The sequence below is a fragment of the Panicum virgatum genome, chromosome 3K (genome assembly GCF_016808335.1).
Source record: "Panicum virgatum strain AP13 chromosome 3K, P.virgatum_v5, whole genome shotgun sequence".
Classification (NCBI taxonomy): domain Eukaryota; kingdom Viridiplantae; phylum Streptophyta; class Magnoliopsida; order Poales; family Poaceae; genus Panicum; species Panicum virgatum.
Genome location: NC_053138.1, coordinates 27,403,235 through 27,420,951, shown reverse-complemented (window position 1 = coordinate 27,420,951; position 17,717 = coordinate 27,403,235). Strand labels below are relative to the sequence as shown.

At 47.3% G+C, this 17,717-nt stretch overlaps 3 protein-coding genes across 3 annotated transcripts; 2 read left to right on the top strand and 1 right to left on the bottom strand.

Annotated features, from left to right (window-relative positions):
• Positions 1-4,075: 4,075 nt before the first annotated feature.
• Positions 4,076-5,867, top strand: LOC120698764 (transcription termination factor MTERF4, chloroplastic-like). Its single transcript, XM_039982494.1, has one exon. The coding sequence runs from the start codon at positions 4,123-4,125 to the stop codon at positions 5,608-5,610; it is 1,488 nt and encodes a 495-aa protein (XP_039838428.1). The 5' UTR covers positions 4,076-4,122; the 3' UTR covers positions 5,611-5,867.
• A 3,819-nt stretch (positions 5,868-9,686) lies between these two features.
• Positions 9,687-10,991, bottom strand: LOC120698766 (putative F-box protein At4g22180). Its single transcript, XM_039982495.1, has 2 exons — positions 10,516-10,991; positions 9,687-10,416 (listed from the first exon to the last, which is right to left on the bottom strand). Exons 1-2 carry the CDS (start codon positions 10,989-10,991, stop codon positions 9,687-9,689), a joined length of 1,206 nt encoding a protein of 401 aa, XP_039838429.1.
• A 3,614-nt stretch (positions 10,992-14,605) lies between these two features.
• LOC120700789 (peptide methionine sulfoxide reductase B3, chloroplastic-like) lies at positions 14,606-17,447 on the top strand. Its single transcript, XM_039985013.1, has 4 exons — positions 14,606-14,615; positions 14,702-14,759; positions 16,744-16,900; positions 17,006-17,447. The coding sequence occupies exons 1-4, from the start codon at positions 14,606-14,608 to the stop codon at positions 17,162-17,164; spliced, it is 384 nt and encodes a 127-aa protein (XP_039840947.1). The 3' UTR covers positions 17,165-17,447.
• Positions 17,448-17,717: the final 270 nt, after the last annotated feature.

Sequence of the window (17,717 nt, the reverse complement as noted above, 5' to 3'; positions counted from 1 at the left end):
CCGGCGGCGGCGGCGGCGCTGTTGGCGCGCAGATGGAAACCAGGAGGTGGAGTGGTGAGAGCGAGGGTAGGAGGTGGTGACTGAACTGATAAAGCGAGCGTGGAAGGAGCGAGACGCGCCGGAGGGGCTGCGTTCGACCGAATTGAGCGAACGGGGCGGTGCAGGATCTTTGAGGAATATTTCTATCTAGGAATGGCTCCGCTCTGGATGTTCATGAACCAAACGGTATAGAAATTGTATGGAGCGGCTCCATCCACCCCCGTCCCTCGAACCAAACACACCCCTAAGGTCCGGCCCAACAAATCAGCCTGGGACCTTAAAAAAAAGGGGCAATGCCCTTTATGCCATTAGAAATTATACTCATTCCTTATATGTCATTAGTCTCATACTATGTCATAGACACAAAATTTTTTTCTCTCTATGTCATTCAGGGGCACACAAGGGATGAGTTATATTTTTTAATGACATAGAGGAAATTTACTCTAAAAAAACAAATGTTCGTTACAATTGTAATATTCACAATCCCCATCCATTTTTGTGAAAAGATGTTGTCACCTTTCTTCCATTATCACACGCTTTCTACTTTCTTAGACCGCAACTTTTCTTCTCTGATTCTAGAATGTGTCCGTCCATATTGAACCTCCACATATTTACCCATCATGTAACACTTCTCTCCCTTACGCTTATCCTGTGGTCCACCGCTTAGTAACCCATATGCCTAAGAAAGAAGAGATGGAAAATAGTTACAAGAAACCTATTTTGGACTTTGAATTGGGACCAAATTCAAAACAAGAGGAGTTATGGATGCTCTTTGTACGTATCATCCACATGTTAGTATTTTTGAGAGAAGGATGCACTATAAAATCTATGTTGCTAACCAACTATCAAGTTTTCAATTCCACTTTTAGCGATCTAGATGTACACAGTCTACTCTTCAAGATCTCTAGTCGAAACATGTACACCTTAATTACCGTCTTTCTCTACTGAATGGAAGATATTTCAAGTGGTCATCTAAGGACGATCACTTTTCTCATGTACTCTCCACATCTACCAAATTATGCAATTAATGCCCAAACCCGATTATATATAGGCCATAAAAATGGCAAATTTTTCTGCGGTGGCTATTTTTCTTAGCGGTGAAGAAAAACAAAGTCATGATAGCAACCAAACGTGCCTGTATTTTACAATATTTGCTACCTATAAACGACACTCGGGTGCAATTCAACTGAAAATTTGAAAATCATAAATTTTTGTCATACAATTTGGAAATTGTACTTTTAAAAATACAGGGTTTTCAATGGAAAAAAAATTCACCGGAGCGTCATCTTCGTTCTTCAACCCGTCTCGGGCTCAGGGTTTCCATTCCCGACCGGACCGGCCTAACCGCCGGGCTCCGGTACCGGTTTACCGGTCCAGTTAGGCCGGATACCGGTCGGAACCGGACAAAATGGAATTTGAATTCGAATTCTGCAGTTATACCGGTACGTACCGGTATGCCGGTAGAATAGTCCGGTATACCGGCCGGTTTGGCCGGTATACCGGTGGTTTAGGCGGTCCGGTTTAAAACGGCAAACCGACCGGTTATACCGGTATACCGGCCGGTTTGGCCGGTATACCGGTAGTTTAGAGTATTTTCCGATGCTTGCAAAATGGATCCCCGGTGTGAAATAAAAGGAAATTTCGACATGAGCTATGCATATTTTAATGTAAATGACCCTACCAAAGCAATGAGTTATAATCATACATACAAATACAATAGTAATAAGCGTGCATACAAATACGGAGTAATACACCTATACACATGAAATGAAAGTTCAACGTAGGAATGGGAAGACCCCCATTTGTGATGCGGTTTGGTATTCGGCGGTGGACATCAAAGCGATACCTCGCACTCTAAGCAGCTCAGCCTTGTAGTGTTGCCAAGTTTGGCCCGTCCACGCCGATGTTGTCTGCCATTCCTGAACTAACATAGTGTAAAAATGGGGGTCTTCCCATTCGTACACCCATCTCGTCGGTGGCTGCATGCTGATGTCAGGAATGAGATAGTGAAAAGATTGCCTCGAACCGCTGTAGGAGGAAGAAGAGTTCTGTGGACTGTCATAGTCCGTCGGTCCACCTGTTCTCCTCTGCGATTGCGGTGCTCCATGGTCGGTGTCCTGAGTAGCATGTGTGAACTGAGTTTCCCCTGCAATCAACCATATTTCATAATTAGTAGTCAATAGTCAGAAATATGTGTGTATTTATATGTGCAATATATACCTGTGAAATGAACACCACGAGCACGACCACTACCACCAGCAGCAGCATCAGCACCACTACCACCACCACCAGCATCAGGCTCAGCACCGTCACCATCATCACCATCATCGGCCGAGCTGCTATCCTCGGACTCCTGATACGGAGGACTACGCTTACCTTCGCCATCATCAGTCTCGGTGTCGCTGCTCACTGGTTTTTGCTGTTCCTTTGCCTTTTCGACGCTTCGGGTCACCCTGCTTAGTACCCTTCTGCAACTTTCTCTTCCCTAGGTGAGTGTCACCTATATTTGTACGTGCCCAATCATCAAGCTTTACCAATAGCTTCCTTTGCGTTCTTACCCTTCTGCGTCCAGGAGCCTGTATCAATCTTTGGTTGCGTCATTCCTCTTCTCCCACCAGCTGCCAAGTTATAGTCCTCCACCACAGGACTCTCCCTCTGCGAAGTGGACCTTCGAAACATCCTCTACATAACATTCCCCCTCGTCGAACCACTACCCCCTCCACGCTCATATGCACCTCCTCTCTGTTCCACCCCCCGTCGAAACTCTGCTTCCGCTCTCGATAGATCCATGGCACGCTGCACCTGGGCCTCCTCATCTTCTTCATCACCGGGATAGTTTCCCTCCGCTGCAGCCTTCTCCCGTCTCAACCTCTCTCGGGCCCGGTCAGCAGTTGCCTTCTTTGCCCTATCCAACTCACGCTGAAAGAATTCCCGCACATCAGGTGGCACATTCCTGCAATGGACCACCTCCGCCCCGCGCCCAGCCAAATGTTGTTTCAATCTAGTCGCACCACCTCCTCCTTTCTGCGTACAACAATAATTGCATCGCCATCCGGGATACAGATTTTCACCGTGTTCCCATACAACATCTCTACCTGCCATTGTTTATCTGCATACATGGACAACAAAAACATATCATCTAATATTCTAACTCCTAAGTCATAGTGTCAAAAATCATCTAATACACCTAAATCAAATCTACAAAAATTCTACTACATGGTGCAAAAAATCCTAAATCCAAAAACATTCTAAATCCTAAATCTACCTAAATCTTACCTACATTCTAAATATACCTAAGTCATACACCTAAATCCTAGGGCAAAAAAAAAATTAATACCTTTGCCTTCAATCAGACCGGCTTACCGGAGCCTATGTCCGGCTAGCCACTCTATCAGGCCGGCTTACCGCTCCTTAGAGCCGGTTTCGCGGCGCGGAGCTCCGGATACGCAACCGGACCGGAAGACCGGCCACAACGACCGGCTAACCGATGTAATATAGCGGCTTACTGCTCCTCCGTGCCGGTTGCGGCCACGCGGACGAACGGATACGCAACAGGACCGGCTTACCGGTCCTACCGGCCGGCCGGCCGCTCGGTGGAGGCGGATTTCCGGCTTCCGACGCCGGTCGCCAAGGGGGGGCGGCGGACAGGGCTCGGGGTGGGTGGGGAAGACTCTGGGGCGCCCATGACCCCCCAGCTCAGTTGTAGGCGCTATTAAGGTCCCCATTTGCTATGGGCCTTAATGGGCCGTTCGTTTTATTTATTTTATTTCGATTTAACTAAAAATGTCCCAAACTATACTTATTGACCGAATTTTTGAGAAAGTTTGACACCATTAAATTCGTCACACCTTGAAGTATTTTTAAGAATTTTTTGAGAATTTTTCATATTTTTATTTCAAATTTGAATTTTAAATTTTGGCCGGTTTCATACCGGTCAGAACCGAAACCGGGCCAGTCCGGTTTGACCGGTAACCGGTCAAACCGGACCGGTTCCCACCAGTTCGGGTAACCTTGCTCGGGCTCCATCCCATCTCACCCCCAAACCTCTTCCCCTCGCTCCCCTCTTGCCACTCCCAAGTCCCAATGATGAAGTCCCTCCTCTTCTCCGCCCACCCCACGCCGCCGCTCCTCCCCGGCCCGCGCCTCCGCAGGCTCATCCGCCTTTGCGCCTCCTCCGCGTCCGCGTCCGCCCCGCCCCGCGCCGGCCGCGGCTCCCCCCGCCCCGCGCCGTCGCGCCGCCCATCCCCACGCTCCCTCTACGCCCGGCCCAGCCTCCTCGAGATGGAGCGCGAGCGCGCCGCCCGCCGCGCCGACGTCGACGCCTTCCTCGCCTCCCTCGGCGTGGACCCGGGTGAGCTCGCGGGCCTCGAGCTCCCGGTCACCGTCGACGTCATGCGGGAGCGCGCCGAGTTCCTCGCCTCCCTCGGCCTCACCCGCGAGGACCTCGCCGCCTACCCGCTCGCGCTGGGCTGCAGCGTGCGCAAGAACATGGTCCCCGTCCTCGACTACCTCGGCAAGCTCGGCGTCCGCCGCGATGCGCTCCCGGACCTGCTCCGCCGCTACCCTCAGGTACTGCACGCCAGTGTCGTCGTAGGCCTCGCCCCCGTCGTCAAGTACCTCCAGGGGATGGACGTCCGGTCCGTTGACATCCCGCGCGTGCTCGAGCGCTACCCGGAGCTCCTCGGGTTCAAGCTCGAGGGAACCATGAGCACTTCTATCGCCTACCTCGTCGGCATTGGCGTGGGTAGGCGCCAAATCGGCAGCGTCATCACCCGTTTCCCCGAGGTGCTTGGCATGCGCGTGGGGAAGATTATAAAACCCTTCGTCGAATACCTTGAGGGCACCGGGATCCAGAAGTTATCTGTTGCAAGGATAATTGAGAAGAAGCCTTATGTCCTTGGGTTTGGATTAGAGGATAAGGTGAAGTCTAACATTGAGGTACTGATGGAGTTTGGAGTGAGGAAGGAGGCACTAGCCTCCATTGTGATGCAGTATCCTGACATTCTTGGACTTGAGCTGAGGGACAAGCTTGTTGCACAGCAGAGCTTGTTTGAGTCAATCATTTTGGTCAGCCGTGATGATTTTGGGAGAGTGATCGAGAGGATGCCACAGGCCATTAACCTTGGACGAACTGCGGTTCTGAAGCATGTCAATTTTCTTACAGCCTGTGGTTTTATGCTCTCGCAAGTTAGCAAGATGGTTGTGGCATGCCCCCAATTGCCCGCACTGAACATGGATATTATGAGGATGAACTTTGAGCACTTCAAGAATGAGATGGAGAGGGATTTGGAGGAGCTGGTTGAGTTCCCTGCATTCTTCACTTATGGCCTTGAGTCGACTGTGAGGCCTCGGCATGAGATGGTGTCCAGGAAGGGGTTCACATGCTCTCTTGCGTGGCTTCTTAACTGTTCGGATGCCAGATTTGATGAGCGCATGAAGTATGATACAATCGGAGTTGAGGAAATGGAGGCTGAGGAATCTTCTGACATGAATGCATTAGCAGAGGAGGTAGAGAGTGAGGAGGAAGAGTACAGCGATTATGATGATTCTGATGATGAGTTTGTTCGATAATTGATTGCATTGTATCAATTGCTATCTGATGTTGCATGTAGGCCTTAAGCTTGATGCTCTGATGTATATGATGCAGTCATCAGACTGCCGATTTTGAAGCATGTGTGTTTGGTAAACCAAATGCTTTATACATTCGAACTGTACATTAGAGTTCCAGTAGTATATTCAGATATCCTTCAACGTTGTATGTTTAACTGCATAATGATGTAATTGTCATCTTTCTTACTGAAATTATACTTGTGTTTCTACGACAAACATACATCTGGTCATCTTTCTCATGTTTGTTCAGGGGTTATTCACAACAAAGCAGAGGACTGAAGATAGATAAGAGTTCTGCTTGGTTCACATATTATTGGAAAATCTTGAATGTTGAAAGATAGGTCTCAGGTTCCTATTTTTGGGTTGTGCGCTTCTTAACAAATGTTTAGTTACTTCAGTTTGGGAGTCATATTATGCATCTTAGTTATGTGAGGTTCTGGGGGGGAAATGGTGCCGTTTGATCAATGCTTGCAACTTTGAATCACTGCCCTGATTTGTTGAGTCCTGGCAATGATTTGTGCTGGACACTGCAATCTTTTATATTTTTCCCAATAATATTAATCTCAGGTTGACGTTTTGCCCTCTGTTCCTCAAACAATGTATGCATAGAGCTCCACCAAACTTCATCAATATCATGTAAATGAATCACATGTTAGACTGTGGAACTTCAAATTCCTTGTCCGGCTCTTCCAGTGGAACTTGTTTTGTGCAACAACAACAACAACATAGCCTTTTTTCCCAAGCAAGTTGGGGTAGGCTTGGAACTTGTTTTGTGCATTTTGTTAAAACCTGAGAGATTAATGCTTGACAGCATGAGAAGCCAGGCATTTTTGTTCAGATATCATTGGAAGTTGTATTTCTCATCTTTCTTACTGACATACTTGGCAAACATATATTAAACCATCTCTCTCATGAATGTGTGGGGTTAATAACAAGAGTGGAGGCCTGAAGATGGAGAGAGTGCTGATGGGTTTTCATACGTTATTGGGAAAACCTAGCTGATGAAACATAGGTTCCAGGTTCCGATCTTTTGGTTGTCAGCTGCTCAAATGTTCAGTTACTCCAGCTTCAGTCTGGGAGTGAGGGAGTCACACTATTTGTCTCAGTTATGTGAGGTTCCAGATGCCGTGTGAAAATTGAGCAATGCTTGCTACTTTGAATCACTGGCCTGATTGGTTGAGTCCCGGAAATGATCTGTGCTGCACACTGTAAATCTGTTCCATCATTTTCTCAATTATGTTTAATCTTGGGTTGTATTTTGTCTCTCTGTTCCCCAAAAATTGTATGCAAAGACCTCCATTGAACTCATCAGTAATTCAGCATCATCATGTAAACGATTCACATGTTAGAATGTGAAATGTCAAATTCATTGCCAAGCAATTCCAATACGACTTGCTTTGTGCATTTTGTTAAAACCTGAGATGATATTGCTAGACAGTATGAGAAGACAGACATTTTTGTTCAGAACTGTGTATCAGCATTCAACCCTTCAGTTCCAGAGAGATCTTGTCATCAGCCATCAGATACTAATGGAGCTTTAATCCATATTTCTCATTAAAGAAACAGCCTTGGTGGTCGGTACTTAACAGCAGAAGTGGCCACGAACCGTCAGAAACTCTGCCCAGCCACACCTGAATAAGACAGGAGATCCACGTCGTTAAGCTCCCTGCCTCCCTCCCTTCCCATATAAAACCTCGAGATCCTTCCGCGCCTCCTCCACCTCCAACGAAAACAAGAACCCGCTCGCCCTTCCTCTGCCTTCTCCCTCCCACCTCTTCCATCGTCGCGCACCCGCGATTTGTCACCTCGCCGCCTCGCCTCCAAGAAGCTTCTTCTTCCTCCTCGCAACAATCCCACCCCCTGTTCCTTCCAGAAATCAAGCTCCATTCCCCTCCAAGAAGACCTCGGGTCAGCAACAGTTCTTGAATCAAGAACCCTTCGAGAGGTCGTCTCTTGAATCAAGAACGCCTCGCCACCGCGCCGCGCACCCGCCCCGCAGCCGGCGCAGGCATGGAGGCTCAGAAGAAGAAGGAGCACCGAGCCGGTGCGCTCGCCGCCGCGCCGCGCGTCCATCCCGCAGCCGGCGCAGGCATGGAGGCTCAGAAGAAGGAGGAGGCCGGTGCACTCGTCGCCGCGCCGCGCGTCCGCCCGGAAGCCGGCGCAGGCATGGAGGCTCAGAAGGAGGAGGAGCACCGAACCGGTGCGCTCGCCGCCGCGCCGCGCGTCCGCCCCGCTGCCGGCGCAGGCATGGAGGCTCAGAAGAAGAAGGAGCACCGAGCCGGTGCGCTCGCCGCCGCGCCGCGCGTCCTCCCCGCAGCCGGCGCAGGAGGCCACCGCGAGGGTCCTCCATCGCGGTTCGCGCGTTGGTTGGACGTCCTCGGGTGTGTCTGGAGGTACGCGCGCGGCTTCGCGCGCGGCGTCGCCCGCGTCGTCTTCTTGCTGCTCGGGCGCTGCAGCCGAGGCACGGACGGCGTCGTCATCGAGCGCAGCCCCGACCACGTCGCCGTCGTCAAGCAGACGGGAAAGAATCACGCCTGGATGTACGGCAAGCCCACGGTGCGCCGACGCGATGACCCGGCTCTGGCGGCTCACCACGATGATCCAGCGCACCAGGATTCTGGCACCGCCAAGGCTCTCCCGGCACCTCCACAGCCCCGGGCGCCGCGGCAGCTCCTGGCTCCCGCCGACTCACCACTGGTAATGCCCCTAGCTTTCATTTCTTTCTCTGAACCTGGTTGCGGATTGCAGTTTGAACTTCTCGTTGTGAAATTTTGTTTGCTGTGATGACTTGCGAGGAAACGTGTTTAATTTGACTGCATTTTGTGTTTCGGATGACTAATTCATCGGCAATTTACGTTGATTCCTAGATGGTCGGCGACGAGGCCGTGTGGGGTGAGGAGCTCCGTGAGTTTGCCACCTACTGCCAAGACAGTTTGGGCTGCCGCAAGAAAATTGTGTGCCATATGTGTGTCTTTGATCAACACAATTACTTTGGAAAGTTGCATGCCCCTTCTAATGTGAGTATTGGAGGTTTTCATTGTGTGTGTTTCGACACTGGTTCAGCAGATTGATTCACAGCATTGATGACTTGTTTGCATTGTATCTACAGATGCTTGTGCACTGCTCAAGTAAGCATACGATCGGATACAAGTGCCCAAAGAGCGGGTGCATGGTTCGTGTTGCTACGCCACGCGAGCTCCCACTCCACATTCATTTCTACCACGAGCTTCCTACGGGTGAGTTTCTTTGTTAACAGTTGTAGGCCAGATTGATATGGTTGCCTTTTCAGTTAACCTTTTATATCTAACCGATGATGGCTGCATATAGGCTGGTGGGAGATGACCCCATATAATGAGAAGATGAATGTGATGAAGGGGGATTGACATGCTGGGCCGAGATCCTGAAAGTGATGCCTGCGAAGGGCGTCAAGGCCTGGACTGGGATCTTTTGCAGTTGTAGTTGTAGTATATTTTTTCCCCTACGAGACAAAACAGAGCTACTCTTGTATCAATCTTTCAGGCTCACGCTCGAAGGCTCGTTGCGAAGTGTTAGGTCTCATCATTTTTGTTTCTTTTAGCCTGGCAGGCTTTCAAGGCTTGAACCTCTGTTATGAAACTGATGAAGTGATGTGGCTCTTGTTAGTGAAGATAATACGATGCACTAGACTATATCAAGACTAATACTAATATCCAGAATCCGCTAACTGTTTCTGTTTGAAAGAGCCAACGTCAACTGTCACATGGACGAAAAGCAGATTAGGGCGTGGCATTGATCTGAAATAGCAAATTCGAGAATAAAACACATTTTTTGATTATACGTGGAAGGCCTGTTTTGCCTGACATCCATGCAAATTTTGCAAGCATCATAAAGCAGTACACAGGTAAACAACCATGCAACATTGTTGGGAACAGAAGTATGACGCACTTGTCAGCTCAATCATTTAACAGCAATACAAAGCATTTAATATGTCTCTGCAGTGTGGACAATGCAAAAAGAATTTCGACATAAAAAAACTCAAAGCATAGCTCATTTCATCTTCAATTCATCTTTGCAAGATTGAGTGTAATCCACATGGGAGGAGGCCAGTTGGACCTAGGCTGAGTCACAAGTTCATCCCAGTTGTTGCTCTCCAAGTTGAATATCCCTATGTCACGACGATTATTCTTGAATCCATGAATATACAAGTAACTATTGTCCGTACAGTAGGCATGGTTTGCCTTTAGATGAGGATGGTCTTTGGCGCTGAGGATAAGAGATTGGTTATGCCCAAGAAACAACACATGATCATCCAGGCATTTAAATTCCTCAAGTTTTTTTGCTCTAGTGTCAACCTTATTTATTTTAATTTCAGTAGTACTCCTCAGCACATGCTCTGAGGAGCCAACATTTGCATCCTCCTCATCAACTATTCTCTGAACATTCAGCAGATCACCCCACGGAGCGTGAACGATGTATGTGCAGTCAGTGAGACGATCCAACGTCATTCCCATAATTATTTTCCTCATGATCACAGGGCCATTGATATCAAAGGCATGGATTGCTCCCCTTAGAGTGATAGCATACAGCAAGCCATCACTGTAACTACAATCCTCGTAGTCAGTGTATGGTGGAAGCCAAATCCACTTGTCATCTCCCGCCCTTGAAAATGAGAGCTGATTCATCGGATTATGGATGAGCGCAACGATATAGCTCCCTTTGGATTTCTCATCAGGGAACACAAAAGCTTTATACTGGAGATATTCCCGCAACTCGGCAAGAGCAAGGGTTCTGCGTTGGTCAGGGTAATAAACCATGTATTCAGTGGGTTCATACTTTCCGATAGCTTCAAACTTGTCAAAGGTGGGGTTCACATGGAGCTTCAGATGCTCCGGATCCGAAAGTCGGTAATACACCCTCCTTGCAGTGTGTCGTGAGAGCTCATACCCTTGAACAAGTCCAGACTCATCGACGATGGGTTTCACATGCTCGATGGTGGTCACGGAAGGGAGAGCGATCTGTTCACCGGTGATGGGGTTGACGATGTGCATCTCTGATCTGTCGTCAACGGTAACCAGCCAACCATGCGATGATCCGACAAGAAACCTGCTGCGGATGGGTGGCTCCGGGAGAGTTACCTTGTAGCTCCTCTTCTCCCCAAGGCTGTACAGACACACGGTGTTCTTGCCAGCGGATTCAGAGGTGTAGAGCAGGCACGGCGTCTGGGAGCGCTTGTACTGCCCATGGTCACGCAGGGCGGTGTAGGCAGAGCGCCAGGACGAGCAGACAGAGCCCACCCTCACCAGGTCAGGGATCTCAAGGGTGGCAAATATATCCATCAATATATCCTGAGGAAGCTGTGGCATGGATGGCCCGTCTTGTCTGAATTTCTTAAGTAAACCGGCGCAATGACAAAGCAGCTTTGACAAAACTCTCAAGATCAGAGAGAGCAGATTTCTCGGGACACTCCAAAGGCTCATAATCCCAGCTTTGCTACGCGTCTCCATCGGAAGGTATTTGCTTCTCCGCAGGAAAGCTTTGCAAAGCTGCAGGCTTTGATGGAGCAGGCCGTCAGGCTCAGGGTTTTATATCGAAAGAAGATGCCGAGGCCTCCTTGTCCGAGTAGAGGAACATCCTAATCCTAATCCAGGCAGGCCCGCAGGCAGGCAGGCAGGATCCGGACTCGCTCCTCATCTCCACTCCACATAATCCTGAGAGCAACCAACGCGACAACATTGGCGTCCAGCGTCTGCTGGGGCTGAGGATGGCATCGCACTCGTGCCCCCGCACCGCCGCTGTGGCGCCGCGTGCCTCGCGCCCGCTGTCCATTCTCCTCCTCGCCCCCTCGCCGGCCGCCGCTAGCCCTCGGCCCGCGCCCCTCCCGTGCAGGGGCCGCGCGGCGGGACGGAGGTTGCCCGGCGTGTCGGCGATGTCGTCGTCGACCCCGCCGCCAGGGCCCGTGCACAAGTCGGAGGAGGAGTGGCAGCGCATATGACAGTCAAAAATGGCATCGATCGACCGGTCTGTCCGAGCGGTCTGACCAATATGGCGCTGTAGCCTGCCCGATAGGAGACCGATCGGTCTGACCGGTGGGTCTGACCGGTCCAAGAGGAATCCGAGTAGTATTAGAGATTTTCATAAATTTAGATCTTGTAATAGGATTTCTTGCGGAACAAGTCCATCCATCCTATAAATATAAAGGGCCACAGCCGATTGAGACATCCAATCGATCAAATACAAAACACTTTTTATCTTTTTTACCTTTCTCTTTTCCAATCTCAATATGTTGTTCTTCTCTCGTCTCCATGGCATTTGAGGACGCCCTAGCTGGCCTGCCGAGCCTAGGGCAACCCAACGCGCGCTTGTCCCGACGGGGTCCCACCCGGGCGAGCGTTCGTCGGATCATCGTCGTTCTACTCGGCGACCGGTCTGACCAGTCCCTCTGACCGGTCTGACCGCTCCACGCAGGAGGTGCTGCAAGGAGCCCTTCCTCGCGTCGCGCGATCTAGCGCGATCGTGTGTTGGCCCGTAAAAGCAGTCAACACAAATTGACGACTCCGCTGGGGAACGAGAATCAGGCTATCATGGTCGATTTGTCAAACCCTAGCAATCCAGCATCATCTGAAGAACTACTTGAAGAGTATCGGCGAGAATACGACAAAGCAGTCGAAGGTCTACTTTTGTCTTGCTTTCGTATAACAGAGCATGGAGTCGTTAAGATAAAAGAGTTGCAAGCACCATTTACCATTGATGTATTAATGGAGATGCAATCTTTAGGTACTTTATCTGACATTCTATCTGGTTTTGTCAAGTATTTGATTGATAAGGAAGATAATTCAATTGCAATTCCTGTTATTCAAAAATTGGTTATTGAAAAGCCAATTTTGCCTAATGTTGCTAGTCAAGATACAATTCGGCCGTCCCAAGCCGAAATTGTCGAGCCAAATTCCCCTAGCAAGAGCACAGAAACTAAGTCTAATGCTTCTATGCTCTGGGGGCAACAAAACAAAGGCAAATGTTCCGGTTGCACCGCAACCGGTCTGACCGGTTACCCGACCGGTCTAACCGCCTCGTCTAGGATTTCACCAATTAATTCAAAACCTAATATGATTAAACCCAAAAAACCCGAGATAGGTGTTTGAAAAACAGTTGAAGGCAAGGGCCGTAAAAAGCATCAAAAGAAAAAGGCGAAGCCTATTCATAGAAAGCTTCCGGCTAAATCCAAAAGCCAAATTAATGTCAATGATGCGAGTCGGCCTAAAATTTTAAGCAAATCAAAATTTGCTTCAAAACAGAAATTCCATAAACAGAATCGGCAATGGAGCAATCCTCATATATCAATGCCGTTTTCATCTTATGGAGCACCTCTACATGTACCATGGGAGTTCTATTTTAATATGCATTATCCTTATCCTCCATGGTCTTATAATTCGTATATGCCGTTTCACCCTAGATATTTTTGTTCAAAATATATTACATATAAGGAATCGGCAATTAAAAAATCACCATTTGCCAACAATGACCGTTTTATTCATAAAAATCGGTCTGTGCAGAAAAAGAAACATAAGGTGACTAAATAAATTTATCGTGTCAAAAAAGATGGCCGATTAACTAAAAATTCAGATTTGACATTAGAAAAAGAAAAACCGATTATTGAAGAAACATCGGCTAGTTCTATTGATCAAATTGCCTCTGATGTTGAGCATGCTTCAAATGATATAGTTGAACAACAATTAAGTTCGGCTGGGGGGCAAGACAAGAAGAAGAAGGCCGACAAGTCGACCGGTCTGACTGGCCATAGGGGCGGTCTGACCGGTTCGACCGGTCTGACCGGTGCGCCCAGTAAATCTGGAAACTCCTCCAAAATCAAGACAAGGCCGAGTTTTAAGTAACTCTTGGCCAAATATGAGAAGGAAGTGAGTGTTCAGAGACAGAAGAGGCGACCAAGTGAAGTCAAGGATACGGGATCATCATCAAGACATCAAGAGCAATCGAGTCAAGGTAATTATACTTCATCTAGTGGACCGATTGCTCCATGGTATTGCTGGTATCCTTACTTTTATACACATATGGATTATAGTAGGATGTATATGCAATCGTATTATATTCAATATCCTCCTATGTATCCAAATCATGCATTACTACAAAGACCAATTGTTGCTAGCAATAATCCGGTCAAGTAAGATGTTGATTGCAGCAAAGAGAACAAGAAGAGCAAGGAGCAAGATTCAAAGTATTTACAGCCGAGGTGGTGTACCTCAGATTTGTCTCATACTCAGAAGCGAAGGCTGCAACGTATGCGCAAGAAGAAGGCAATGGAACAACAAGTGGGGGGCGTGCCAAAGACATCAGCGACAATGAAGAAAGTGTGGCGGCCCAAACAAATTGTTTCAATATCGACTTGAGCAAAACATGGCTGATAATTGTTTATCGCCTTTAGTATAAAAAATAGCCGATGTAGTGTTAATCATCGCCCTTAGACAATTTTGGCTCAAAAAAATGTTTTTTGGCAAGCAAGCTTTACCAAAAAATAGAGGGGCATATGTTGACAGCCAAAAATGGCATCGACCCGTCTGACCGGTCTGTCCGAGCGGTCTGACCGGTAGGGCGCTGTAGCCTGCCTAGCAGGAGACCGACCGGTCCGACCGGTGGGTCTGACCAGTTTGACCGGTCCAAGAGGAGTCCGAGTAGAATTAGAGATTTTCATTGATTTAGATCTTGTAATAGGATTTCTTGCGGGACAAGTACATCCACCCTATAAATATAAAGGGACACGGCCGATTGAGACATCCAATCGATCAAATACAAAACACTTTTATCTTTTTCACTTTTTTTCTTTTCCAATCTCAATATGCTATTCTCGTCTCCATGGCGTTTGAGGACGCCCTAGCTGGCCTACCGAGCCTAGGGCAACACTACACGCGCTTGCCCCGACAGGGTCCCTCCCGGGCGAGCATTCGTCGGATCGTCATCGTTCTACATGGCGACCGGTCTGACCACTCCACGCAGGAGGTGCTACAAGGAGCCCCTCCTCGCGTCGCGCGACCTAGCGCGATTGTGTGTTGACCCGTAAAAGGCATCAACACCATCCTCACGCCGGAGCAGTTCAACATCCTCTACCTCAAGGGCACAGAGTAAGATTTGGACGGCACATGGCCACATCTCTGGCCCTTCGCTATTGTTACTCAACTTGTGTGATGTGTTGTTAACGGTAGTGATACCGCTGGATAATCAGCGGATACTGATCAACCCAAGTTGAATCAATTCCATAAGCATCAAAAAAAGATGTCCTAGAAATGCACAGCAGCATGCTTTCGTGTTATGCATATCACTGAATTGATGATAGCGCTGTCATTTAACTGCAGAACCTGATATCGATTCTGACTTTCTACTAGTATTTGCACAATACATTTGTAGTTTGCTTGTAAAATGTTGAAGAATTTGTAATTAGAGCAAGAAAATGCTGATTACTGAAACAAGGATCAAATGAAGCTAGTCTGATTACTAAATCACAGCATTCATCTTATCAGTTGCTATTCGAACAACTGCATGTTTTGTATTGAAATGTAAGGACACATAAAATCTACGTACAAGCCAAGAGAGCAATCTGGTATTGCTCTTTACTCCTAATCGTAACTCAAGAGAACTAACTACAGCAGCGAATTCTCAACCAAAAAAATTGGTAAATTGCTCTTCACTGTAAGCAAATATACTTAGCTACTCTGTACTCTTTTACTGAAAGGGGGCCCCTCATCTGGTCTCTAGATTATGTCCACTGCGTAGTGATCATTTATCTTTCTTTGGTTTGTCACATGATTTTTTTTGGCAGTCTTTCGTTTTGGCCTAAATTGTATCTACTTCTAAATCTGCACTTTGGTTATGCATCTTTCTGTGATGTTTACATACCTTGCCAAAGGTTGCTTAGCCTAGCGGTTAAGATACTCGAGCGGCACTCCACATGTCCTGAGTTCGAATCCCCATGGTAGCGAATTTCAGGCTATGGTTAAAAAAATCCTCTCGCCGGTCCCGTGTGCCAAAGCACTGGTTAAGAGCCGGCCCAGGTCGGCCTGAGGACTGTGTATGGCCCAGGCAGGGTTCGGGGATTTTCTCGGTCGGGGAAGCCGAGGCTTCTTCTTAGTTTAATACCGGTGGGGCGGTCTTTCCCCACCCGGCCGAGTTTTTTTTTATGTTTACATACCTTACCATATGCCCTTTTCATTTCTTAGCGGTGTTTTCCTTCAATATTTCACTTAATAAAATGCATCTACTTCAACCAACAAGGTAGCCACGTATACCATTTTATGTAATGGTATTACATTAAAGTTTATCACAAAAGGTGCTGGCTGTTACCATCTTGTGAATGTTATTTTACAAATCCAGAGGGATATTATAATTATGTAAGTTAGACTAGGCTGGATACAGTTGGTCATGGCTTTAACTATGGGTATTATAATATAGGAAAATTGCTGTCTTGTCATTGCACTAAACTAAGATGCAAAAAAATCAGTTTCTTTGTAGTCCAATTGTAGCTTTTAACATCTCAGTAAGGCAGTAACCAATTAATGATTATGGATACAAATAAATAATTGCAAGTACCTTAGAATTCTATAAGGTGTTAAGTTCTTTGGTTGCTATTTAGAGTCTAGAGCTTGAGAAAAGTCGTGAACTATTTGATAAACTAACTAGCTCCCGAGTTGTGCTTTGTGAGTGTTGCTGCAATCCTGGCTGATGCATTAGAGTTCAATTAGTAATGCAAGAACAAGTCGATTGACACTAAATATCTGTATCTACTATCTAGTATCTGACCTATAGCCATTATGACTATTTTCTATTTTTATAAAATTTGAATTGCTAAAATGTGGGGCAATCCATTTAGTTTGTTTCAAATGGCAAGCAAGCATTTGTGTCTGTTAGTTATCACTAGCTTGCACAGATTCTGTGTAGTAACATGAGAGTCATTGTTATATGCCAAATTGTTATAGCATGGCAGCATGGTAGAACTATCTGTTAGTTATGCCAAATTGTTATAGCATGGGAGCATGGGTCACATGCCAAATGTGTTGAAAGATGTTTCTCTGTTATACTGTTCTGAATCCGTTTGATCATCTGATTTCCCAGGTATCCCGGAACGGGTGAATATGACAAGTTTTTTGATGACGGCATTTATAAATGTGCTGGATGTGGAACTCCCTTATACAAATCATCTACAAAGTTCAACTCAGGGTGTGGCTGGCCTGCATTCTATGAGGGACTTCCTGGGGCCATAAGACAGACGGTATGTATTATTTTCTTTTGCACACAGGATGAGGAATCATCATTGCTTTATGGCCTTCCTCTCTGCAATCTCCGGTAATTAACCAATCTTAATTTTCAACACTAGCCGGACCCCGATGGGAGGCGGACAGAGATCACATGTGCTGCCTGTGGAGGACATTTGGGGCATATATTCAAAGGGGAAGGGTTTAAAACGCCTACCAACGAGCGACATTGTGTCAACAGCATTTCTCTCAAGTTCATTCCAGCCTCAGAGGAAGCTTGACAGCAGATGAACACCAACGTGAAACCCGACAACAGAATGAGAGCTTGGCCTTTGTTGGGTGTTTTTACAGTGTAGACAGATGAAGGTTGTTGTTCTGCCGTTTATCATTATGTTTACTCATCCTTTAAACGACATACCATCTTGTTTATGAAAGCTTAATAGATTTTGTGCAGACAAGCTTGAACGAAGTTTTGCCTGAATTTTTGTCATTTCATTACCCTCCTTTTTCCATTTGGAAACAAAAAAGGGCAAGTGTAAATAAAAAATGTTTCCAACTGAGTCATTAGGACTGAGTATCTGACCCTTGACGTTGCAGCCAACATGCAATCGGTTTGATCATCAATTTTGATGGACTGGGATCTGTAACTCTTGTATCAGTCGTTCTGCTGTTGACAAAATGTATACCAAGTGACATTGAGCCGAGGTTGGGGGGGGGGGGGGGGGGCTGAACGATTTGGTTAAGAACTTGACAGGTTCAGGTTCCATGAGTCGTGGTTGGCTGGATGAACTGGCTCAGCTTTGGTAATTGTGGAGAAAAGAAAAGGGATTGATG

Excerpts from the sequence above, each read along its gene's own strand:
- LOC120698766 (XM_039982495.1), bottom strand. The coding sequence starts at position 10,991 with ATGCCACAGCTTCCTCAGGATATATTGATGGATATATTTGCCACCCTT. Across the intron at positions 10,417-10,515 it reads TACCGACTTTCGGATCCGGA|AACCCTTGCTCTTGCCGAGT; the intron begins GCATCTGAAGCT and ends TGACCAACGCAG.
- LOC120698764 (XM_039982494.1), top strand. The coding sequence starts at position 4,123 with ATGATGAAGTCCCTCCTCTTCTCCGCCCACCCCACGCCGCCGCTCCTC.
- LOC120700789 (XM_039985013.1), top strand. Across the intron at positions 14,760-16,743 it reads CTCTACCTCAAGGGCACAGA|GTATCCCGGAACGGGTGAAT; the intron begins GTAAGATTTGGA and ends CTGATTTCCCAG. Across the intron at positions 16,901-17,005 it reads CTGGGGCCATAAGACAGACG|CCGGACCCCGATGGGAGGCG; the intron begins GTATGTATTATT and ends TTTCAACACTAG.